The 23,427-nt window shown below is 57.4% G+C and overlaps 13 protein-coding genes across 13 annotated transcripts; 3 read left to right on the forward strand and 10 right to left on the reverse strand.

Annotated features, from left to right (window-relative positions):
* Window positions 1–13: 13 nt before the first annotated feature.
* On the reverse strand, window positions 14–900 carry PG994_002456 (oxidoreductase; the record flags this gene model as incomplete). The annotated part of the gene is made up of 2 exons (XM_066853865.1): window positions 14–602; window positions 686–900. 2 exons carry the CDS (start codon window positions 898–900, stop codon window positions 14–16), a joined length of 804 nt encoding a protein of 267 aa, XP_066722006.1.
* A 596-nt stretch (window positions 901–1,496) lies between these two features.
* On the forward strand, window positions 1,497–2,978 carry PG994_002457 (thioredoxin-like protein; the record flags this gene model as incomplete). Its single annotated transcript, XM_066853866.1, has 5 exons — window positions 1,497–1,629; window positions 1,787–1,794; window positions 1,863–2,047; window positions 2,122–2,491; window positions 2,565–2,978. 5 exons carry the CDS (start codon window positions 1,497–1,499, stop codon window positions 2,976–2,978), a joined length of 1,110 nt encoding a protein of 369 aa, XP_066722007.1.
* Window positions 2,979–3,205: 227 nt separating this feature from the next.
* On the reverse strand, window positions 3,206–5,968 carry PG994_002458 (Tripeptidyl-peptidase sed1; the record flags this gene model as incomplete). Its single annotated transcript, XM_066853867.1, has 6 exons — window positions 3,206–4,419; window positions 4,492–4,736; window positions 4,781–4,910; window positions 4,966–5,294; window positions 5,346–5,609; window positions 5,688–5,968. The coding sequence occupies 6 exons, from the start codon at window positions 5,966–5,968 to the stop codon at window positions 3,206–3,208; spliced, it is 2,463 nt and encodes an 820-aa protein (XP_066722008.1).
* A 725-nt stretch (window positions 5,969–6,693) lies between these two features.
* Window positions 6,694–8,016, reverse strand: PG994_002459 (uncharacterized protein; the record flags this gene model as incomplete). Its single annotated transcript, XM_066853868.1, has 1 exon — window positions 6,694–8,016. One exon carries the CDS (start codon window positions 8,014–8,016, stop codon window positions 6,694–6,696), a length of 1,323 nt encoding a protein of 440 aa, XP_066722009.1.
* Window positions 8,017–8,757: 741 nt separating this feature from the next.
* On the reverse strand, window positions 8,758–10,008 carry PG994_002460 (uncharacterized protein; the record flags this gene model as incomplete). Its single annotated transcript, XM_066853869.1, has 2 exons — window positions 8,758–9,001; window positions 9,152–10,008. The coding sequence occupies 2 exons, from the start codon at window positions 10,006–10,008 to the stop codon at window positions 8,758–8,760; spliced, it is 1,101 nt and encodes a 366-aa protein (XP_066722010.1).
* Window positions 10,009–10,504: 496 nt separating this feature from the next.
* On the reverse strand, window positions 10,505–11,266 carry PG994_002461 (DnaJ and TPR domain protein; the record flags this gene model as incomplete). The annotated part of the gene is made up of 2 exons (XM_066853870.1): window positions 10,505–11,032; window positions 11,111–11,266. 2 exons carry the CDS (start codon window positions 11,264–11,266, stop codon window positions 10,505–10,507), a joined length of 684 nt encoding a protein of 227 aa, XP_066722011.1.
* An 888-nt stretch (window positions 11,267–12,154) lies between these two features.
* Window positions 12,155–13,290, reverse strand: PG994_002462 (uncharacterized protein; the record flags this gene model as incomplete). Its single annotated transcript, XM_066853871.1, has 2 exons — window positions 12,155–12,479; window positions 12,536–13,290. 2 exons carry the CDS (start codon window positions 13,288–13,290, stop codon window positions 12,155–12,157), a joined length of 1,080 nt encoding a protein of 359 aa, XP_066722012.1.
* An 885-nt stretch (window positions 13,291–14,175) lies between these two features.
* Window positions 14,176–15,528, forward strand: PG994_002463 (uncharacterized protein; the record flags this gene model as incomplete). The annotated part of the gene is made up of 3 exons (XM_066853872.1): window positions 14,176–14,600; window positions 14,651–15,049; window positions 15,102–15,528. 3 exons carry the CDS (start codon window positions 14,176–14,178, stop codon window positions 15,526–15,528), a joined length of 1,251 nt encoding a protein of 416 aa, XP_066722013.1.
* Window positions 15,529–16,046: 518 nt separating this feature from the next.
* On the reverse strand, window positions 16,047–16,394 carry PG994_002464 (uncharacterized protein; the record flags this gene model as incomplete). The annotated part of the gene is made up of 1 exon (XM_066853873.1): window positions 16,047–16,394. The coding sequence occupies one exon, from the start codon at window positions 16,392–16,394 to the stop codon at window positions 16,047–16,049; it is 348 nt and encodes a 115-aa protein (XP_066722014.1).
* Window positions 16,395–16,511: 117 nt separating this feature from the next.
* On the reverse strand, window positions 16,512–17,141 carry PG994_002465 (uncharacterized protein; the record flags this gene model as incomplete). The annotated part of the gene is made up of 1 exon (XM_066853874.1): window positions 16,512–17,141. The coding sequence occupies one exon, from the start codon at window positions 17,139–17,141 to the stop codon at window positions 16,512–16,514; it is 630 nt and encodes a 209-aa protein (XP_066722015.1).
* Window positions 17,142–17,916: 775 nt separating this feature from the next.
* On the reverse strand, window positions 17,917–19,653 carry PG994_002466 (Succinate--hydroxymethylglutarate CoA-transferase; the record flags this gene model as incomplete). Its single annotated transcript, XM_066853875.1, has 1 exon — window positions 17,917–19,653. One exon carries the CDS (start codon window positions 19,651–19,653, stop codon window positions 17,917–17,919), a length of 1,737 nt encoding a protein of 578 aa, XP_066722016.1.
* Window positions 19,654–20,987: 1,334 nt separating this feature from the next.
* Window positions 20,988–21,971, forward strand: PG994_002467 (3-hydroxybutyryl-CoA dehydrogenase; the record flags this gene model as incomplete). Its single annotated transcript, XM_066853876.1, has 1 exon — window positions 20,988–21,971. The coding sequence occupies one exon, from the start codon at window positions 20,988–20,990 to the stop codon at window positions 21,969–21,971; it is 984 nt and encodes a 327-aa protein (XP_066722017.1).
* Window positions 21,972–22,180: 209 nt separating this feature from the next.
* PG994_002468 (uncharacterized protein) lies at window positions 22,181–23,166 on the reverse strand (the record flags this gene model as incomplete). Its single annotated transcript, XM_066853877.1, has 2 exons — window positions 22,181–22,834; window positions 23,113–23,166. The coding sequence occupies 2 exons, from the start codon at window positions 23,164–23,166 to the stop codon at window positions 22,181–22,183; spliced, it is 708 nt and encodes a 235-aa protein (XP_066722018.1).
* Between the last annotated feature and the right edge of the window lie 261 nt (window positions 23,167–23,427).

Here is a 23,427-nt window from a genome sequence, read left to right on the forward strand (position 1 = left end):
CGTCTCAAATCCTCTAAATGTCGGGGCCCCGGATATCCTCGCCCAGCGGGCCCTGCCGCGTCCAGATGTTCATCCCGATCTTCCAGCCGCTCGTGACGGGCAAGCCGGCGTGCAGGTTGCGCTGGTCGCCGCTGCCGTCCGGGTGCAGGTTCTCCCAGTAGACGGCGTTGCCGACGACGGGCCGAAACGTGACGCCGCGGTCCCAGGGCTCGTCGCAGTCGACGAACTTGCACCAGCGCGCGTCGCGGGGCGCGTCGAGCATCGGGAAGTTGGTGCCGCCGCCCGTGATGTCGTCCGATGCCGCGACGTACGCGAAGAAGGAGCTCAGGCGGTTGCCGCCCGTCGCGGCCGTGCGCGCGTGCGCCGCCGCGTCCGTGTACCAGTCGGTGTGGAAGTGGTAGTGCTCGCCGGCGCCGTATTTGACGAGCTGCACGGGCTCGAGGTGGGTGCGCGGCACGTCGAAGCCCTGGAAGCGCAGGGCGCGTTCCTCGATGCAGCGGACGGCGGCGTCGCGGGGCACGTTGGTCGATTGGGAGGTGCGTGTCCGGCGCAGGCCTTCGGAGCCGCCGTCGGCGACGGCGGAGTGGGTGAAGGTGTCCTTTCTGTATAGTATGTGGCGAATAAGGGTTAGTCTTTTGCGGAAGCAAGGGGGGAATTGACAATCGGTCTGCATTTCCCAACTTACGTGACTTCTGTCAAATGCGCCCGCTCCTCTGGGGTCAGGAATCCTTCCAGATAGATGACCAGGGGCGACTTGGATAGAATGTGAGTCTGATAGACCGGGTGCCTACATTCGTCGCTCGACACCAGCGGCTTCTGCGCGCCGTCGGCACCGAAGCTATGGGCGAAGCAGGTCGCTGCGGCGATCGCGAAGAGGATCAGGTCTTTGAACGGCGCCATGGTATTTGTTGGTAGGGTATGGTGATTGCTTCAACTCTAGCAACTGGGAAACATAAATGACGAAAGCAGCATCTCTAGAGAGACCAGCATACCATGAGCCACCTGATAACGATATCGGAGCAACCTATCCCTTTCTCCACACTAACGTAGCCGTGGCCTCCCGAGTTGGAGGTTCGTTCGGATTGGGAGGTGGTATCATCAAACCGGCATGACTCCAGAATTGAAACGCGAGTCGTCTGCGCACAGAAGTCTGGCTTAAGTTTCAGCGGGGAGCTGACGAGAATCGAGGGGCAGTCTTAGCAGAGGTAGGGATCTTTAGCGCTCTACCCGTCGGACCATCAAGCCCCCTCTGGCCCCTGCAGCTTGTCCCTGATCGGCAACGGCACAACCTCTTCAGCTCCAACTAGGACCCCCGGCGGCCGTTAGTCATTAGCGAGCTTTGGCAACTTTCCCAGTGTGTGTGTGTGTGTGTGTGTGTGTGTGGCTATCGAGCTGTTCTCATCGAGTTTGTAGAAGTTCACATACCGTAATACGCTCTTCCTTGAAGATTAAGAGGGAATAGAAAGACCATAAGACAAAATTATAGTGTTTTCAAAATGAAGTTAATAGCATCGTTATGCGCATTATCGGTGGCGTCGGCCACAATAGGACCGACGGGCAGATGGAGCAGCGTGTCGGAGAAGGACTTCAAATTGGGAGTGTCTTCGCCTGAAAATGCGTTGGTAGCATGTAAGTGAGCCAGTCAGAACCAAGCCCAAAACATCAACATCACCATAAGACATTGCTGACTTTTGCACCGCAACAGTTATAGAGGTATGGAAGTACTGCCTGTTATTTCAGTATTGTGTTCTAGTTGAAGCTGACAGCTCACTCATTATGACTACAGCCTTCCACGTAAGTTCCAACCTACTACAGCTTCATGTTGAACGGTCAGGAAGACGACTGACAACTCTCACAGAAAGGCATGCGAAGCCCTAGAGCCAGAATGGGGGCGCGTCGAAGAAGCCTCGGGTTGGGCTGCCAGCGTCGACTGCAGCCGGCATAAGCAGCTGTGCAAAGAGCACAACGTCATCTCCTACCCGGCCATCCGGCTCTTCGACGGCGACGGCAAGATGACGCCGTACCGAGGCCCGAGGACAGGTGCTGCGTAAGTACTTAGTCGTCCCCCTCCCCCGGTGATTGATCTTTTGATCACTTACGAAACCCCTCACTCAATTGCAGCATCCTGTCCTACCAAAAACGCGCCGGCCGCTCCTCCGTCACGGCGCTGGAGGACGAGAAGGCCGTGACGGCCTTCCAGGCCGTCGACGACGTCGTGGTGATGGCACAGTTGCATTCGAGCCGCGACGCGCACCTGCAGACCCTGTTCCAGGCCGTCGCGGACCGGTACTGGGACCGCGCCTCGTTCGGCAGCATCGCCAGCATTAGTCCGGGGGCCGTGGTCTGCTACAACAACCGGGACCGCGCCGGGCAGCCACCGGCCGTCCTCTCGGACATGACGGCCGTCGACGCGATCGAAAAGTTTGTCGAGAAGTGCATGACGCCGCTGATTGGCGAGCTGTCGCGGAAGAACGAGGGCAAGTTCTTGCAGGTGAGTAATCTTCCTCTTTTCTTCGTTCAAGTTGCAAGTATCTTGATGAGCTTCCCGCTGACCACGTACTTAGTCCGGCAAATCCTTGGTCTACTACTTCGCCCGCTCCGCCGGCGAGCGCGAGGCCTACGCCGCCTCCATGCGGGCCGTCGCGCGCAAGTACGAGGAGTACCTGCTGTTCGTAACCGTGGACGCCGAGGAGTACGTCGACATGGTCGCCATGCTCGGCCTGCGGCCCGAGGCGCTGCCCGCGGTCGCGGTCCAGAACCCCATGTACGGCCAGGTCTTCCCCTACGACCAGAGCAAGGAGCTCTCGGCCAAGGGCATCGAGCAGTTCGTCACGCAGATCGCGTCCGGGAAGGTGAAGCCGTGGGATGGAACGCCCCCGCCACCGCCTGTGGCCTCTGGATCGTCTTCTTCTCCATTGGAGGAGGAGGCAGAGGGGAAGCACAAGGAGGACGGGGGAAGTGCACACGACGAGTTGTAAAGAAATCAGTGCTATGAGTATCAGATACGCTTCATCGTGGAAAATCAAGAATAGTATTCGATCCTTTATAAATGATGAGATACAGTGCAAATAGATACGCGAACTCAGCTGGGCTTGTGAACATGCACTTTGCCCCAAACCAACAAAGCGTAATACAAGTTCTGTCCCATCCATTCGAATTTTATCACAATAGACCCCGAGAAGCCCAACACAACGGACCTCGTCAACTAAGGCAAACTCATGAACAGCTCCAACATCTTCGGAAAATCCGGCGTCCCCAGCCCCGAGACAGGATCCCAACCCACAGCCGCAGGAAACGCCACTGGCGTCTTCGAGCCCTGCTGCTGCTGCGGCCCCGACCCCAACTCGTCCACCACCACGCCAGCCCCGCACCCCCGGTTCCCGCCCGTGACGACGTCCCGAAACACCTCCGGGTGCGCGTACAGGACCGGCTGGACGAACCCCACGGGCCCCCGCTTCCCCGCCGCGAGCCGCTCCTCGTTGATTAGGTTCAGCAGGCTGCCGAACAGCGGACACGCTGCCGACGTGCCGCCGATGCGCACCAGCTCGCCCCGGTGCGACATGACGAAGTTGTCCCCGTTGGCCGCGACGTCGGGGTAGCCGCGACCGCAGCGGTTGTAGCGCCCGCGATCGGTGATGTCGCCAGTAGCACTAACGTTCTTGAAACTACTACTACTGCTGCCGTCATTGCCGCCGCCGTTTTCGTCGTTGAAAGCCATCGTATTGGTGGGGTTGCCGATGAAGAAGCCTTCACGCGGCCGGCCGCCGTCATACCCTGCGAAGGGAAGTTTAACTTGCGCGAAGTACCCCTCGACGTGGCGGTCCTGCCAGGGCGGCCGGGGGTAGATGTTGGAGAAGCCGCCACCGGAGGGAAAGCGCACTGTCGGGGTCTCTGGATTTCTCCCGCGGTTATCCTCATTCGTCGTGTTCTTCCTCTGACCGTAGCTCGGCGATGATGATGACCTGCCACCATTGTCGTCGTCAGGTTTCCGACCAGGCGGCAGCAGCGTCGACCCCACCGAAAGCACGTACGGGCAAGTCGACAAGAACTGCGGATGAAAGACGTCGTGCCGGGACCCCAGGCAGCCGTCGGGGGACGGGTCGTTGCGGAAGCTGGCCACACCATCATCGCCGGAGCCCGCCACGACCGTGGTCCCCTGCAGCGCCAGCTTCAGGATCTCGGCGCACTGGCGCCGCTGGTACGAATAGGGCAAATCGGCCTCGCCACCGCTGTACGAGATGGTGATGACGTTGGTGCGCGCGTCGGTGCCGCACATGAGCGGGCCCTGGTAGCCGCCTTGGGAAGAATTAATATGGTTGTTGGGGTACGACGGGTCCATGCACTCGGCGCGGTCGCAGTTGCCGGTCTCGCCAAAGGCGGAGGACGAACAGTAGCTTCCGTCGATGGCGTTCCAAAGATCTTAGTCAATGTTGTTAGTAGCGATCATCCAAGGCCTCGAGAGGTTTAGGTTGCTGCGAGCGCATAACGTACTGTTGAAGAAGCCCTTGTACGGGGAGTCAGCGCCGGCCTGACTTTCCTGGTAGTACTCGTCGTCGATCGAGTACAGGACCGTCTGCTGCGGCCAGATCAGCCCGTAGGCCATCTGGAAGTCGAGGTTGGCCTCCGATCCCGCTAGTTTGGGATCCGTCGTCACGCCGAGGCCGCCGTTGATGGACCGGAGCTCCGGATGCGTCCCGTTAGGAATCATTCCACTACACAGAGCATTGATGAGCATTCTCCCGTTCCGTTCCGTTTCATTCAGCGTTTAGCCTCGACTTACTCTGTGAAGCCCTGGAAGAAAGTGTCAAGGTCGTGCTGGGTATACTTTTGCCCCAGCCCTTGAAAAATCCCCATCTTGTTATCAGGGTGCGCTTTCGTTCCTTTGGGTACGCGATAGAGTCCTTCACCACCTATCAGCATCTGTATGCGCTGCATGTAGTGCAATGATGAAGTGAGAGACTGTACGTCGGATGCACTCAGGCGTGATGTACTTATCGCAGTCGCCATCGAGCGGAAATGGGATATTCCAGGGGATGCTGGGCCCATCGTTGGGCGAGCCCGTCTGGTTCAGGGCAACTTGAAACTTGGCGGGATCCGGCATTTTCACGGGCAAGATGAATCTGTCAATACCCTGGCCGCTTCGATATGTGCTTCGCTTCTGGTTCTTGTCACGCTTGGCCTCGTGGGTCTCACCCAGGCTCATGAGTTTGATGCCCGGAGTGATGTAATCAATATGCTCCAGGATATGTTTGGGAACGTGGTACCTTGTAGTGAAGAAGTCAGCAGTCGCAGGACTAGGGCTTTTCCCACACATCGACCTAGGGACAACAAGCTCCTGCACTCACTTTTCGCAGGCAACAGTCTGCACCCCACTGTCTTCGTGCTCGTAAATGTGGTAGTCGGCCGCGAGGAGGTCCTCAGCCTGGCGGACCGGAACATCGAACTGGATCCATTGCCTGTTGATAGACTGGCCTATGGCCGACGCTGGAATGCCCGCCCCGACCAGCCAGCCCTTGACGGCCGCGACGCTCGCGTTGGACGGCGCGAAGAAGTCGGCTACCTCGGTCGCAGTGAGATGTTTGCCATAGTTCTTCGACGTTGGGTCAGAGCTATCTTGGCATTTAGCAACGTTCTCTCATCTAGGTAGTACTAAATCGGGATGGAAAGAAAGAAAGGAGATAACACACATGTCCATCAACAAGTCGTGCCCCTTCTCTAGGTTGTGCTGCTTCAGGCCTATCCGCACAGGAAGCGTCGCTTGCGTATCCGCCCTCTTCAGTTTCACCCACCGCCGGCCCTGTTCTACGGTCCGCCTTTCATGCTGCACATGATTATCAGGGATCGCCCGGCTGGTTGCCGAGGAGGAGCCGGGGGCCGAAACATCGGGTCCGTAATCGGGCAGCGGGGTCAAGGAGACTCCGGCGCCGAAGAGTGCGAGCGCCGAGAGGAAAAGAAGGCTGGGTTTCATCGTACGAAGAATACGGCAGGCCGAACCAACCCCCTGAAGCGGCAAGTCGACAACAACGCATGCGGCAGATGCACACCTCAAATACTTCGACACTAAAGGGGGCCAAGACACTCACGTCGCGCCTGCATTTTTTAGAAACATGGCGGAGACCGTTGCACTGGATCGTACGTCGAGAAAATGTGCTAGATTAGGCAGTACCGTCGCCAGTCTGAGAGAAATCCCAGCTAGTTCAGGTCGCTTCTGCGGCTAAATGGCAGAGTGTGTCACAGGCGTGCGAATGAGATTGAGACCATCTAATATATCGCCCCTGGACGACGTAGTACGGAGTTTTTGACGTAGGCGAGGCGTCTGAATTACCAAGACCGAGTCTAGAACCTGATCTCATCTCACTTGCTGACCGGGTCCCTGCGGCCTAGAATATCGGAGACGGTTATTGGCAGTCGATACTACCCTATCTCAGATCTATCCGAGCTGAAAGAGGGAACCTTGGTTCTTTCCGAGAGGTGGCCAAAATCCCATACCAACTATGGCCATGTTCTTTCTAGAATCAGCTTGGACTCGGGAACATTGTGGTAGGTGTACGCTTGCCAGCTTCCGACGCTTTGCCGATAGGTGATGCTGATGGTACGTCTACTGTATACAATATCACGAACTGCACAATTAGAATTGAAGTAAAGAAGTAGTTCGAACCATGCCGTAGCATCATTACATTTGGATCACATTGCTCATAAAAGAAAATTGTTGTCGTCGCGCGTGAGCCCGCGCCGCCTTCGCCCGCAGAGGTAATCGCACAAATCGTCGCGCAACTCGTCCCGCAGGTCGGCCGGCTCCAGCATGAACAGCTCGTCCATCATCATGTCCTCGTCGACGCCGTACAGCTCGCCCGTGACCATGGCGTCGACCAGGTTCAGGTGCTTGCGGATCGACGCCTGCAGCGCCAGCCATGACGTGCTCTTCAGCCGGATGTCCTGCAGCTCCAGCGAGTCGAGCGTGTCGCGGTGCCGCTTCAGCACCGACATGAGCTCCTGCCGCTCGCACTCGATGTTGCCCAGGCTGAGGTCCTCGAGGTGCTCCCACTTGTGCTTGGGCTTGATGACGTCCTCGAGCGCGGCCGGGAAGCCGTGCTCGTACGAGTGGAAGTTGAACATGACGGACAGCGTCTTGAGCTGCGTCAGCGACGCGATGAAGTCCCGCAGCAGGCCCCGCTCCATGACGGGGCGGCACTTGTGGACCTCGCTCCCGAGGTTGGGCTCCTCCTCGTGGGCGTCCTCGACGCCCGTGTAGATCAGCAGCTCCAGGTAGGTCAGGCCGGAGCAGGGCGCCAGTGCGCCGCTCAGGACCACGGGGTTGTTCTCGAAGAACTGCCAGCTGAAGTGGCCCGCCGTGAGCGATCGCAGCCGGATGTCCTTGTTGCCGATGGCCGACAGCAGGGTCCCGAGCTGGCGGCAGCCCACGGGCTCGGGCGACGTGCCGGGCTTGACCAGGGAGTTCTTGAAGGGCGTCTTGCCCTTGACGTAGTCAATTTCGTACGTGTCCCCACCCAGCGACATGGTGATGTCGCGCAGGCGCGGGAACTTCGAGATGGCGAACTTGATGACGGTGTTGTCCACATCTTCCTGCAGCATGCGCTTCTGCATGGCCAGCAGTTCCTCGTAGCAGTCGTAGGACGGCTTGAGGCCGTCAATGTTCATCAGAGAAGAAATGCCGCGGCCACCCGTAATGGCGGAGATGGCGTCGTTGCTGATCTGGGAGAACATGTAGTGTGCCGCGAACTCCGGGAAGTTGATAGTGCTGTCATCCTGCAGGGTATCGCCAATGTAGATCAGCGAGCGGACGTTCCTGGCCACAGCCTCGTGCTCTGCGAAGTGCTGCAACATGTCGAAATCATCCTTGTGGAAGTGGATGATGAGTTCCTGGAAGGCATGACAGGCACCGACATCTGCAAAGGTGCTGCAGACACGACGGAAAGAATAAAGATCTTTGGTATCTAAGAAGTCGCAGATGATGTGTAAGATCTCGGGTGTGGCCAAGGCGCTGTGCACAGACATCTTGGGCCACTGACGATCGCCAATTGGATGTATGTGTGCCCGTAGTCAGTCAGTTTCAGGCGATTGCGATTGCGATGTTGGTATTGTGACTGATGCTGATGTCGACGACGTGGTTGTTGATTGGCAATAAGTGAGGGAGTGGGATGGCCGACGATCCAGAATCGACTTTCGGAAGTGGAGGTTGCGATTCGCCTTCAGTTACTGCGTTGGCAAGCGCAATCGATCGCTTCAATTCATAGCGGGGCATCAAAGTGGCTGAGCAAAGTAAAACAAAACTTATTCCACAAAGGTCATCGAACGAAACGATGCGATGCGACAATCGGAAATAGTACCGATCCATGGAGGATAAACTGTATTTGTTTTATTGATTACTTATTGATGGACTGATTATATCCGGTTCTTCAGGTAGCAGAAGGAGGCTGGCACCTGCAGTTGGCTGCACAGCGGTACAGCCACGAAGCTTCAGTATGTAGAAGATTGCATGTGCATCTATTGGTTCATTCTCAACCAATCCCGAGAAAATCACGAAGTAACCTTACATGTAGTAAGCAACTCGGTGCTGCTGCTGGTCCCAGCCTCTCAAATGCCTAGGTGGCAGGTTAGCTCCAGCAACCTTGGCCGATTTGCCTTTCTCGTAGCCTCCAGCATACTGGCTGCAAGCTCGAGTTTAACTGCATCTTGTGTCAGGCCTTCGCCAGTGAAGGCGCAGAGATAGTTGGGGACTGCATCATTTCTTCTCTTTCAACCTTGCAGCTCGCATCCCTCTCGGATGACACCAACCACCGCGCCCGTCTGGATGGCCTCGCTTCCGCCACCAGAAACCCTGTACTCAATCTCGGCCAAACCGTCGAGCCAGCGGATCATAGCCTCGGGCTTGACTTCCAACTTCGAGAGCGTCTCCGCCAGGGCTGTGATGATGTCGGCCAAGGCCAGGCCGTGGGCCACCTTGAGGGTGTTGATGGTGGACAGGCACGAGGTCACGTCGCTGGTGTGCAGGTAGTGTCTGAACAATCTTCACGATCGCCTCGGGCGGGGGGAGCGGCGATGCAGTTGTAGATGCTCTCGGTCGTGATGGGTTCCCGCACAATGTCCTTCTCTTGGGGTTTAGGCTCGTTCTTCAGTCGAAGCGGTGTACCTGGGCGGGCATGTTAGCTCAGAAAATAGACAGAAAAGCGCAATGACAGCAGTAGAAAACAAGTTCCGACAAGACGTACTTGATGCCTGGCATGCTTGGAGGACGTTCAATGCTCTTCGCATGTCACCCTTGCTCAGCCGGACGAGCGCATCGGTGGCGTCGGCCGAGATCTTGACGTTCTCCTCCACAATGACCTTGTCCACGAGGACGCGGATGTCGTTCTCCTTGAGCGGGCTGAAGCGGAAGCGCGTGCACCGCGACAGCAGGGCCGGCGACAGCTTGTGGGTGTAGTTGGCGATGACGCAGAAGCGCGTGTTGGCCGTGTACTTCTCCATGATGCGCCGCAGCGCCATCTGCGCCGTGTTGGTCATGGCGTCGGCCTCGTCGAGGATGATGAGCTTGAAGCTGGCCATGCCGCCCGCGCGCGAGGCGCCGCCCATGGTGAAGATCTGCTTGGTCGAGGCGAAGGTCTTGATCTGCTCGCGCACCACGTCTATACCTCGATCGTCTGATGCATTGAGCTCGAGCACCATCTGCCGCACGTTCTGTTCGCCATATATGCGACGGGCCAGGGCCAGGATCGTCGAGGTTTTGCCCGTGCCCGGGGGCCCGTAGAGGAGCAGGTGCGGCAGTCGGTTCGAGTCGACGAACTTGTTGATGGTGGCTAGGATGTCCTGGTGGCCGGACACGTCGTCAAGGGTCTCGGGTCGGTACTTCTCGACCCATGGCAGGGAATCTTCGGCTTCGACGGGCAGGTTGGCGGCGCTGCGCTTGCCCTTGGCGGTGTTGTCGGAGGAGAACATGATGTCCTTGGAAGGAGGAGCATCCACGTCCATCTCATCCTCGAAATCGGACATGATGGGCAGTAAGAGGGTATGGAGGTTTGTTCGAAGAGGTTCCCTATCACAAAAAAAAGCGGCGTTGTTATTATTGCAGTTGTTCTGTCGGGGCGGGTGAGAGGCAATGGGTTTGTCGATGCAATTGATTTGACAGGCAGCTTTGACGAGAGAGACGCGTAAATTGGTTTAGTGACGCGTTTTTGGTGCCCGTCTTGCTGTGGCTAAGGTGGGATTCGCTTTAGCTTAGCGGGCAGAAGTGGGCTACCACTGTCTAAGATGGAATGCACATCACCTAACTTCAACTGTTACTTGACACGCAGCATTAATTCGATTGATTTTATCCTCGGTATTTAGCGAAATAACCGGAAATCTCAAGTTTATTTAGCTCTTAGTCTATTCGTACTTACTTTTACGAATCTGAAACTGGTTTTTGTAGCTCGAGAATGGATTTTTAAGGGATCTGAAGCTATACAGGCGGGGTTCTGTGTCTACAGCGCCAAAGCACCCACCTACTTTACTTCTTCTCCAACTTCCGCTTCTCCTTGGCCAGTCTCTCGCGACACATGGGGCAAACCATGAGCTCGCAGTAAGGGCAGCCGAAAGTGGTCATGCTCCGCTTGCCGCCGCGCTCCTCGCACCTTGCTTTGCGCTGGTGCACCGCCTTAGCCCAGCCCTCGAATTGAGAATGCAGGCAGGCGTTACGTCTATCCTCGCTCGTGACGGCCTTGAACGAGGTCCACCGGGTCTCCTGCTGCGCCCGCTCGACCCCAGCCCGCTCTGCCTGGGCCGTGGCCTCGGCCGCTGCCTTGCGCTCGGCGGCTTCCTTCTTCTCGGCGCGGCGACGCTCCTCGGCCTCGAGCGCGGCCTCCTGTCGGGCCATGAACTCTCGTGCCACCATGTCCATGAAGTGGGCGCGGCGCTGCTGCTCCCTTGCTCGGACGTCGGCCTCGTTGGCAGCTTCCCACGGGCGGGCTCGGGCGCGAGAGGCGTCGTACGCAACCTTTCTGTTGGGGTCGCCGAGGGTCTCGTATGCCGCTTGGAGCTGTTTCCGATGCCAATGAATCAGTTTTCCCATACTGTATAGATGTATTGAGGGTAGATGTGCGGACTGGGCACTCACACGCTGGAAGGAAGCGGTGGCGGTCGGATTGTTGGGGTTTCTATCGGGATGGCGATCCATAGCTAGACGACGGTAGGCCTCCGTGATCTCCTGGGCCGATGCGATCTGCTCGATGCCGAGCTCGGCGTAGTAGTCGAAAGCAGCCCCCGAAGACATCTTGGATGATTTGCAGGTGGACAAGAGATGAAATTATTGAGATTATAGTTGGCGAGAAGAAGAGACGGAACTTTAGTCGATGGTGGAAGTTGGGACGAGGTGTCTTGCAATGATCCAAGGATTGGTTTCTCTGAAAGGAAACCAAGTAATGAGAGGGAACTGAAAGATCAAACTTGTTCGAGATCGGGGTCTCTGGCGGTGGTTCAAGGACCTGAATCCAAAGGAAGGCAACTTGGTGGTGGGAGTTGACTGAACACGGGCCCAGAAGTTGCTGAGGGAGCAGAGATTGGACGGAATTAAAAGTGATATGTCAATTCCCAAAGAGAAAAGTACAATTCAAACAACGATGCCTGAGCTCACCCGTTGCCTGGGGGTTCGTTTTCAGCAGGGACGCGGGTCCCAGCGTGACAAACGCAGAATGAGGGGCGATGAGGGGTGGCCGCGGCAATGAGGTACAATGGAGGGTCGACGGGCAGGTCGGAGATGCCTTGCTCTCCCCGTACTACGAGACTTAACTTCATAACCACAGCCGCCCCGGCCCTGTATTACGGGGGTTAACCCCTTAACCGTGACCCGGTCCCCGTCCCGGGCAGCCGTGGGACCTCTAATACAGGTAACAACGGCTTGGTCTCAGGTATTACCCTCGGATAAGAAAAAACAAAGTCCTAGGACGTACTGGGCTGCGGAGCCGGAAAGAAATAATAGCCCTTGGCATGTTTAAGGCATCCAATTCGAGGGCTCGTTGTTCCGAGTACTGTTATAACTTAACTAGACTGTGCAAATTTGTTCCAAGACCAAGCCAATAACGCCATACTTCATTACCGAAACGTACATTGATGAACAGAAAGGAACGACTCAAACAGAACCATGCAGGTTTTTCTCGCCCCCTCAAAGGAATTGGTGAACAGCCTGCTCGACAGCAGCACCGGCAACACCCGCACCCAGGACATACCACAGCCACTTGTTCTTGACCACCTCGACGCGGGGCCAGACGGAGTTGTGCGTCTCCTTGAACTTGACAAAGTCGGCGTGCTTCTCGATATTCGTCTGCGAGTAGCGTCGCTCCTGGTGCTGTTCGGTCTGCTTGTCTCCACCGATGTATCTCAAGAAGGCGTAGTTGGCAATGCAACCGAGGATCTCAATCGGGGCCAGCATATCCGAGCCGTAGAGCAGCAGGGGGAAGGAGAAATGCACCAGAGAATCGCCCAGGTAGCTGTGATACGAAGTTAGCTCCTCGTTTTTGAACTTCTTAGGGAAAGGGTGCCTTACTTGGGGTGTCTGACGAGACTCCAAACTCCCTCCTTGCACACAGCGTTCTTGTTCTTGTCGTCCTGCTTGAACTCCTCCAGCTGCTTGTCCGCCAGAAGCTCGAGGGCGAAACCAGCGGAGAAGAGGCCAACGGCGACAGCCTGGATGACGGGGTGGTAGCCGGTAAGGACAGCGCCCTGGTGGTGGAAGGGCGCCGTGAAGGGCAGCGAGATGACAGTCTGGATGAGGGCTTCGGGCAAGAACAGCGTGAAGAGGGCCTTATTCCAGAACCCAGGCTCCTTCTTGGCCTCCTCGTAACGCGCATCGTCGGAGCCGGGTGCCGCGCGGCGGCGGCGGGTGCTGCGGCTGGCGATGCGGTAGAAGAGGCGGCCGCCCCAGAGCGAGACGCCCGCGAGCAGCAGCCGCTCGGGCCGCGACAGCGTCGCGAAGGCCTGCGGGACCGTCATGCCCTTGGTCACGACCTTGCGCCCGACGGCGCTCCACCAGCCGTTCACCATGGGCGCGACGGGCCAGAGCCAGTCCTTGCCCTCGACGCTGTCGGTGGCGCGCGCGACGCCGTACGCGAGCAGCGCCAGCGAGCCGTGCACCTGCAGGCTCGGCAGGATGGTGTCGCGCAGGATGCCGACGTCCAGCAGCTCGCGCCGCAGGCCGTGGTGGTATTTCACCGTCGAGGGGATCGGGGACGCGTCCAGGGCCGACCCGGACTCGTTGCCGACTTGGCCGAGGTAGCGGCCTGCGCCGTCGACGTACGCCATGATGGATGTCTTCTCTCTCTCTCTCTCTCACGCTCTCTCTGCGACGAGGTGACTTCTTCTTCTTGTCTTCATGCGCAACCCAACTTTTGATGGAGGATGAGGAACAGGATGAGTTGTTCCCGTGTAGTTTCCTATCAATTTGTATTGTTCATTTCATCAAATGGATGGTGTCACAGTGGAGGTTCGTGACGTTGAAACGAAGTTGACAGGACGGTGACATCATATGAGAGTGCGGAGTAAGGAACGAAGCATGGGGGGTGGTTGCTGACAAACACGGTAACTCGGTGGCTTGCATATGGTAAAATTTGAATAGCCTCATTGCGATCAAACACGATGCAAGGTTGTTGGCACGGATATCCGGACTCTTCGTATATCAGATCAGGTACACTCATCGCCATGCTAATTGCACTGGACATTACTCGCAGTAGGTTCTGTAAGTGGGCATCACGTCCAGCGCAACACGGAAACCGTCTTTTCATAGTGGGACTTCTCAGAGATATTGCAACTCCTCTTTTCGACAAGTTTATCATGTCTTCCTCCTCTCCTCTTTTTTCATTTGTTCTATCTGCTTCAAGTCGATTTACTCGAAACACGTTAGCGATTCTGACTTTCGTTTAATAAAGAGTGTCGCAGAGCCGTCAGCCAGGCGACCTGCTAATTGGGCAGACCGGGCAGCCATGTCAGGTGCATGGGCCCCCTCCAAACCCGGGCATATGACTTGCACCAAATGCTGTAGCCTGTAGCACACTTGCGCTGTCGTGAACGCCGAACGTTCCATTTCATTCCAACGATATACCACTCTGTCCGTCGAGCATCGTCGGGATGCCATTTCAATTCCATCTCTCATCTTCATCTCCGCAATTTATAGCCGCATAGTTCGAAAAGATGGAATTGAGCAACACCGGCTCACAGGCCAGCACCTCGGGTACCAAGCGCCCGCGGAGCCGCTCAGCCTCGGAATCGGGCCAAGAAGACAGGCCCGCCCCGGCCTTGCGTACTGAACCCGCTGCCGCCGCCCCTCCTTCTCCTCCTGCCCAGATCCCTGGCGCTGAGCCTGAACCTGAAGATGTCCAAGCCCAAATCCAAGTCCCAGTCCCAGTCCAAGTGAACCACGACCTCCCGGAGCGTCGCTACGACATCGACCCGGATGGCGATCTGCTACTCGCCATCGGCGAGGAGTACCAGACCGCCACCCCGGCCACCTTCCGGGTCGACTCGCGCGCCCTGACCCGCCCCTCGGCCGTCTTCCGGCAGATGCTGCACGGCGGCTTCGCCGAGGCCCAGCGGCCGGCGCGGGCGCGGCCGACTGGGTCGTGCGCCTGCCCGAGGACTCGCCCAACACCTTCTACATCCTGCTCAGCATCTTCCACACGCAGTTCGACAAAGTGCCGCAGGACGAGCTCAAGGGGTCGCGCATCCAGCTCATTTATGAACTGGCCATCACGACGGACAAGTACGACCTCACGCACTGCCTGCGGCCCTGGGCCCACCTCTGGAGCGCGCTGCGGCTGCAGCAGGTCACCGAGCTCAACAACCGCAAGCAGCCGGGCGCGCACAACGCCTCCACCTACGTCGGCCTGCAGAAGTGCCTCTGGATCATGTGGGAGCTGGGCAACCTGGCCGAGTTCGAGCGGATCATTGTCGAATTAGCCTGGTGCAGCCGCTCCGACGATGGCAGTTTGTGGTCGCCCGTGACGGCGCACGGGACCAAGGCGGTCCTGTTCAACGAGTCCTTTGAGCCCGAAGAGGCCTTTGGTCAGTTGGCCAATGCTGTGGAGTTAGTCTCTTACTGACTACCTATATGATGACAGAGACCATCCACGCCACGCGCCTCAAGGTGGTGTCGCGCCTCCTGACGCCGCTCCTCAGCTGGGTCGAGACCCTGATCCCCGACTCCCACGACGTGCGCTCCGACACCTCCAACGTCGACGCCATGCTCGGCGCCACCTGCGGAGCATGAAGAAGTATCGGCTGTGGCCGCTGCCCAACCGCGACACGTACGCGGGCTCCGTCTACCAGCTGGTCGCCGCCCTGCGCGGCGTCAGCGACTCCCTCAGCAACGACCAGAACTACAGCCAGCTGAACATGAAGATGACCGACCTCAGCCGCCACGTGGACGGCATCCTGCGCGAAAAGTTCGACAACAACCTCCGGCCGCTGCTGCAGCCCGGGCAGGTCGAGCATCTCGAGGCGCGGGGGAAGAAGACGGGTCTCTACAGGCCGTCTGTTGGTAAGTGAAAGCATGGTGCAATGTCTAGGTTGCAGGAGGGGAGATGTTTCGGCTCTCTTCGGGTATATGGGACATTTGCCTCATTTGATCTGAATAGATCTGTTCATGTGCTGCTGGCAGTTGGGGGTCGTTGGCCACAGGTGGGCATATGCAATTGGCGCGGTTATATATAGCCTTATGAGTCGGGGCAAGCTTTGGAAAAGGTACGTTCAACATTTCGGAGTTTTATAACTGGATGGATTCAGCGTTTGTAGATAGCGATATCCTGGGGGTTTACTTGGCGAAACCTTTTGAATTAAAGCCCAATTCAACAGTTGATTGAGGTGTTTTCGCCAGTGCCCTCTACTTGGGTCCTTGAGCTGGCTCAGATCAGCAATAAGCTCATCAAAACATCAGAGGGAGGTGGACTAATAAGCACGAAAAGCACAAGATACATTAACGCCTTTACGAAGCACTGAAATATATGTATACCAAGAAAGTTACGGATTGCTTGAAACAAGGTCGTAGACCACCAGGCTCGCCACACTCAAGGTCCCGCCTCAATTGTGAACGTGTAGCTGTAGCTCACGCTCCTGAAGTCCCGCACGACTGTTACCTCTTCTACTTCGTGAGCAGCGGCGGCGGCAGCAGCAGCATCCACCATCTCCTCGTCCTCCTCGTCTATATCCTCCCACTCCCCCGAGGACGAAGACGAGTCAGAGGCGCTGGACCCTGGCCGATAATACTCCTCGTCGCCGCTCTCGCTGCTGCTGCTCTCGTCGTCCAGGTCGGCCCAGTCCACCACCTCGGACGGGTTCTTGCCCCGCACCGACAGCCGGCTGCCGGCGCCGTCCCGCGTCTCCTGCCCCGCCTTGCTGTCCTCGAACGCCATCATGTCGTCGTCCTCGTCGATGAGCGCGAACAGCTCGTCGGCCGTCAGCTGGGTGGCGTCGACCGCGGGCGAGGAGGTGAGTCCGGAATGACGACGGGTTGAGCTGCCCCGCTACTACTACTAGTGCCACTGCCATTGCCAGTCGTCTGGTACTCTTGGGCGTCGTAGAAGAATGGTGCCTTGCTGGAGGGACTCGTGGGTGAAACCTCGTCCTCGTCCTCCGGCAAGTTCCCTGGCCAAGTTGAGCTCGAGGCGATCGTCATCCGCATCATCCTGACGGGCTTGAGAAGTATACGCCTCGTACGCCGATTGCCATTCGTCCTCCTCCGCCTTCGCCGTGGCCTCCGCCTCCTCCTTCTCCGCCGCCTCGATCACCTTGGCGGCCTCGGGCATCCTGTCCTCCATCACGCGGACCTGCGTGTGGAAGCACTGGGACGGGAAGTCGCAATGCATGACACAGTCGTGCGTCTTCTTGACGAACTTGCGCTCGCACTCTTCGAGCTCCGCCTCCTCGTCGCCTCGCGCGTGCTCTCGATCTGCAGCACGTGTCCGCGGCGCCAGGCGCCCCAGGCCGCCCAGCCGTTGTAGTCGAACTCGGAGCGGCGGCGGCGGGCACTGGGGGCTCGCGGCGAGGGGCGAGGGCGGTAGGGCGTGGCGGAATCTGCGTTTGGTGTCCGGCGAGGAGGGGCGTGGGGTCGTGATCGAGGAGGCGTGCTCGCTGAGCTTGGGGATAATTATTCGTGGCGCCATGGCTCAGAGAGAGAGAGAAAGAGAGAATAGGAAAACCAGGTTACCGTTAGTCAAAGAGAAATGCTGTTTGCTAAAATGATGGTGTTATGTGAACAAGGGTTGGTGATCCAAGTCCAGTAATTGTGTGTAGTAGTGAGCGTAGGTGCCAAAGAAAACCCGTACTGGCTGCACGTTTGTTACGAAAGATAAGAATTTCAAGAAAGTAAGTCAAAGAAAATTACGGTTATAGATAGAATTACAAGGTTCGGCTGCCGTGTTTGTGCTGCCACTATGCTGACCTATATACTGATCGCTAGTCGCTTTGTTAAGATGTCGTGATAAAGGGAAGGAAACACTTCTCGATATCAGCAATCTGGACTCGAAAAGATGTAGTTTCTGATCTCGATCTTGAAAGGTTCTGAAGGTTCTTTAACATGATTGGGCTCGTGGTTTACTATAGAAGAAAGGCTCTTTGACTGGACCAGAACAAATTAGGCCCGAGGTCAAAGGAGCTTCAACCTGAGGCGTATTATGAACAAAGGAAGCAGAGACCTAAGCAAGTAAGATCAATTCGACGGGAAAGAGAGTTGAACACTACTCCAACAATCTATACTAATCAAAAATAGACATGGGGAAAGTGCTAAGTTGCTTCAGTGTCCAGTTCAAGGGGGCTGCATGTTCAGATATTGGAATGGATAAATCATTTGAATCAGGAGGATACTCAGTAATCCTACTCGAGGTAAATAAATCGTTTTGGTATCCCAACAGTCTCATAACTTCGTAAACCACACATGGTCTATCTCCACTTCACCTCTGTGGCCTTCTGTGCCGCATACGGCAAGCTAGGCGTCTTCCACTCAGGAGTGCTGGCCTTATCGCTAAAGCTGACCACGGGCTTAAGCAGGCTGAGGCTCTGGCCGCCGAACTCGCTCTTGTCGAACGTCTGGAACCAGCCGCTGCCCTCCTCGAGGTAGGAGCCCAGCACGCGCTTCCACCCGTCCCAGACCGTAACCAACAAGTCGAGCACGTGGTGCGCGCCGCGCATCTCGGCCCACTGGAAACGATCGGCGCACTCCTTCACGATCTCGCGCGGGTACAGCCCGACCTCGGGCCGCAGTGCGTACGTGTCGACCGCGACGAGCGAAGAGTGCACGGCGTAGCTGCCACCGTGAATCGCGCGGTCGCGGAGCGCCTTGAGGGTGCCGACGGCGCCCAGCAGACCGCACGTCATGTCTGAGATGGGCAGCGACGGCAGCACGGCCTCGTTGTTGGGCAGGTTCAGCGACCGGCCCGTCACGTAAGCCGACCCCGACGCGGCGTCGGCGATCTGCTGCCAGCCGGGCCGCTCGGCGTAGTAGCCATCGGGCCCGTAGCAGTTCTCGGACACGTACACAATGCCCCTGCCGCGGGCCGCGGCCATGGCGGCGACTTCGTCCTGGGCCAGGCCGTACTTCTTCATCTTGCCGAGGCGGAAGCCCTGGACGAAGACGTCGGCGTCCTTGAGCAGGGCCTGCAGCGTCGCGGCGTCCTCGGCCCGGCGCAGGTCGAGCCCGATGGTGCGCTTGCCCGCGTTGAGCGTCAGCTGCAGCACGTTGATGTCGGGCAGGTGCGGCGGGTTGACGCGGATGACGTCGGCGCCCAGGCTGGAGAGGATGGTGCTAATCTGCGGGCCCGCGATGACGCGCGTCATCTCGAGGACGCGGACGCCGGCCAGGGGCCGCTTGTCGTTGGGATCCAGGGGCGGGAAGGCCACGGGGCCGATCGGGGTTTGAGGGGACAGGGGCTTGACGTTGACGAGCGGGTGCGCGGCCAGCGACTTGCCCATGGCGCTGTTGTTCCACTGCTCGGGCGTGAAGCATATGCTGCCGCAGAGCCCATTTAGCAGGTTCGTCATCTCGAGTGACTCCGGGCTGATCTTGCGCGTGTGCTGGGCGATGTGCTCCGCGGCCGCCTCGTTGCTCGCGTTGGCCGCCGCATCATTCGGGTCGACGCCGATGGACTTGAGCACCGGCGGCGCGTCCATGGAGCCGTGCAGGGAGTACCAGACCTCCGGGTTGGCGGTGGGGTAGAGCGCGGTGGCGCGGTACTTGAGCGGCGTGTCGGTCCAGCCGCGCTCCCAGTCGGGGATGAGTGACTTCGACTTGCCCTGCTTGACGAGGCTGACGACGTCGTCGCCGCCGACGTGGGCGGCCGCGATGGTGCCCAGCCAGAAGGCCGCCTGCGTCGTGTTGACGGTGATCCGGCGGTCCTTGTCCGCGGCGCCCCGCAGTGTCAGGATCTCGTCGGCCATCACGCCGGCCATGGCGTGCAGGGAGGCGGCGACCGAGACGGCCTTGATGGGGCCCGGGATGACGGGGAAGTCTTCGCCGGTGAACTGGACCTTGGACAGGAGGGCCTCGTCTTGCGTGAACCCGGGCATCTCGGAGGCGAGCAGGCGGAAGATGCGCTCCGTGTCTTGCGGCACGGGGACGAAGGTCTTGTCCGTGTGGGTTCCGGGTCCGTAGACGTTGGGAACTCGGGAGTCTTCGGTCATGCTGGTTGGTGTGGCTCACGAGGAGACTTGTTTTGTGAACAGGAAAGTGCAGAAGAATCGAGAGGATTTTGATTCCAAATATCGTATTAGTAGGTTGGATGATTCAATACCTACCTTAGTAATAAAAGTTTATTCAGGATAAGGTAGTGACACGGATATATAAAGACAGTTTAATGGTGGATGGCCAAAGCAGGCTAGTAGGTATTGGGGCATGCCTTCTATAGGACTATCTATATATAATTGGACATTCCGACCTTTGCATAAGACCCCGACCCCCTTGCTTGGAGATGATACCTAGACACAGCACCCCGCGAGCGGAACTTTGCTCCGTCTCTTGCCTGGATGGTGAATCTGGAAAACAGGCAGAGAGCCCATCCCACCCGGGGAGCCGATGCACGTCGCTCCATGATATGACCGCGAGAAAGCCGAAGGTTGTATTTGAGACACAGACACTTACGTACTACGTGTCCCTGCCCAAGGCAAAACTAAAAAGCTTTGATCCCCAACTCTCGGCCAACTCCACAGCTTCCCGGGACCCAAAGGGGTGGGGCCGTTCTACTCGAACCTCGGGAGACCCGATGTTGCGGTCCTAAACGTCATGACGCTGCAAGATGGTCCTAAGAGCGTCAAATCAAGAGGCGAGATTCGGTCATCATGTTTGCTTTCTTGATCATATTTTGGAGAGCCCTTGGCCAACCGGGTTCATTATATTACAAAGGCGGCAAAACTGGCATGACTTACGATTTACTTGTGCAATACAAACTAAGGTTCGCAGAGACTGCTAGAGCTAGACCGCAACGACGCTTGCGGAGATATCCTGGTGTTCCTAATCCATGGTTGTATTCTTAAGCCCGACGATCCAGCACGCTAGGGGAATTTCATGCCCCCATAGCGGAAACCGTTCCCAGCCACGCCAGCCTCCTTTCCGCTGTGGGCCCTCGACTAGCATCTGCAGCCGGCACTCGCGCATCTCCACATGGCTAACCTGCATCGAAAACTTCTGCGAGTCATGCCATTTGGCTGCTTCGTTGTCACGGTTTCATGCCAATCCAGGGTATCTACTCGGGGAATTCGCTTCGGTGAAGACGCGAAGTGGTTCCTGCTAACATACGCAGCTTGTACAACGCATACATCATAGGGGAATACCAAGCTAACCCCGGTGTTCCCGCTATGCATCTCCGATATAAAACTTGGCTTACACATATCAGTACGACGCGCAAGGCTAGGGATTTAGCAGCTGAAATATTCTCTAGTCATCAGAAGCACGAATATACAACTTTGTTCGGCTTTACCACATTGCTCTATTGCAAATAATACTTTTCCTCTAAGACACCATGTCAGAAATCCAAAGAGTGGCCATCATTGGCTGTGGCACTATCGGCGCGTCATGGGCCGCGCTGTTTCTAGCCCACGGCCTCACCGTCACAGCCTTCGACATCAACCCGGCCGCCGAGGCAACCATGCGGAGTCTCGTACGCGATGCGCTGCCGGTCCTCACACGGCTAGGTCAGACCAAGAAGGCCGACGCTAAGGCCGAAGACGTTATTTTCACCACAGACCTTGCCGAAGCCCTGAAAGGAGCGCAGCTGGTCCAGGAGAACGGGCCGGAACGCTTAGATTTCAAGCGCGAACTCCTCAACAGCATGACCAAACACATCAGCAGTGAGACCATCATCGCCACGAGCTCGAGCGGCCTGACGTGCTCCTCGATTCAAGAAGGCATGGACGCGGCCGCGAAGCCGGAGCGCTGCGTCGTAGGCCACCCCTTTAACCCGCCGCACCTGATCCCGCTCGTCGAGGTCGTGGGCGGGGCCCAGACCTCCGAGGACACGGTGCGGCGGATGATGGCCTTCTACACGTCCATCGGCAAGAAGGCCGTGCACGTCCAGAAGGAGGTGGTCGGCCACATCGCCAACCGGCTGCAGGGGGCGATCATGCGCGAGGCCCTGTACCTGCTGCAGGAGGGCGTGTGCGGCGTCGCGGACATCGACGACGCGGTCTCCAACGGGCCGGGCCTGCGCTGGGGGGTCATGGGCCCCAGCACGCTGTTCCACCTCGGCGGCGGGCCCGGCGGCGTCCAGCACATGGCCGACCACCTGCTGGGCCCGCTGATGAGCTGGTACGCGCCGCGGGACCCGGTCGTGGACGACGAGCTGAAACAAAAGTGGGTGGACGGGACGCTGGCGATGGTCGGGGACCGGAGCTTCCAGGACTTGTCCAGGCAGCGCGACGAGGAGCTCATCCGGCTCTTGAACGTGCGGAAGGAGTGGGATGGGTATGCACAGGAGCAACAGCAGCAGCAGCAGCAGAAGCAATGATGGCTTATTCGAGCAATCATAAAGAAATGGTATCTGCGCTATGTCCTAATAGAAAATCCCAAAAAGAGCAAAAAAAAAAAAGAAGCCGAAAGAAGCAAAAACAAGGAAACCAAAACTCCGCCCGAAACCCGTGGTGCCCGATTATTCCTAAAATTCCAGAAATGACTGAAGAATTTGACTTTTATGCGGTCGTCGCCTGTGGCAGTACGTCAAAACCCAAAGACCCTACAGATGCCGCCTCTGGAGTTGGGTCTGCCTGACCAGCCGGAATGGGCTGAGCATCCGACACGGGGGGGCGAGGTATTGCTGCAAGTCTCGGACTTCTTCCGGAGCAGCTCCATGTATCGTTCCATCCAGGCGTCCACCTGTGCATCGTCCATCTGTTCGAGATCCTCGTCACTCGTGAGGTGAATGTTTTCGATGGTCATTTTCTTGATGTCGACCATGGCTGGTCCTCCTTTCACCGCTGTGGCTTCTGGGAGGCCGTAATCTTCCACCACCTCGTCCTTGGTAGCGTTGCTCAACCCACGTTTCAATAATGGGACTGGGCCTGTGAATGGCAACGACGGAAGAACATTTAGGCACTCATCCGGGATGTAGTACAACTTCCTCTTCGGCTTGTTGAATCCAAAGGACTTGAACTGTGATGCGTTACATTCGCTGGCAGGGTACAGTGCCTTGCCGCTCCTCCTCGAAAGAGCGTCCTTCAGATCCTGGAGCGGCGGGGGCTTCGTATACAGCTCTCGGTACTGCTTCAGGTTCGGGTGCTGGGTCTCGTAGAACTCGTCATTGGTCAGGAGCGTCCACCCGGGGTCGTCCTTTGCCAAGTCTGACGGCCAGCACGGGGTGTCCCGTAAGCCGTACTATGTATCATCCACAGGAAGATTGTCCCAATCCTCGATCTTGAAGATGGCATGACGGGTATTGACTGAAACAACGCTTGTGATAGCTACCAACCAGGAAGTCAGCCCACACCTTAGTGTGCCATGCAATATCATCCGTTGGGACCAGACCGCAAAGATAACACTTACTTATCGTGCCATCCGTTCCTTTCCTGCCTGCCTTTACCTCCGGTTTTCCCACAGTCTGAAACATTGTCACGGTTCTCCAAGGTCGTTTCCCGCTTTTTAGTAGTACTTACCGTCATAGCATCGTGTGTCGCGCAGAAGCCACTGAATAGATTGCTAGTCCCCATGTTGTGTGCATTGGGGTTGAGGCGCACTTTTTGCACTGCGGAAGAGAAGAGTTAGTTTACTCTGAAAAGGACTTGTCCTGAATTGAGAGAAAGCGGTAAATAGATAACTGTCGTCGCTCAAGGTAAGTATTTACCCTTCTACGGAAAAGAATTGTATGTCTGAGGAGGGAATTCAGGCACCTTTAGAGTAATCCGTGCATTTAGTCCACTTGAGACACTGGGATAAGAGGGAATAAACACCGAAAGTCGCTTATGCCCCTG

The sequence above is a fragment of the Apiospora phragmitis genome, assembly GCF_038363925.1.
Source record: "Apiospora phragmitis strain CBS 135458 chromosome Unknown utg000002l:1.0-5516284.0:1.0-5523493.0, whole genome shotgun sequence".
NCBI lineage: Eukaryota > Fungi > Ascomycota > Sordariomycetes > Amphisphaeriales > Apiosporaceae > Apiospora > Apiospora phragmitis.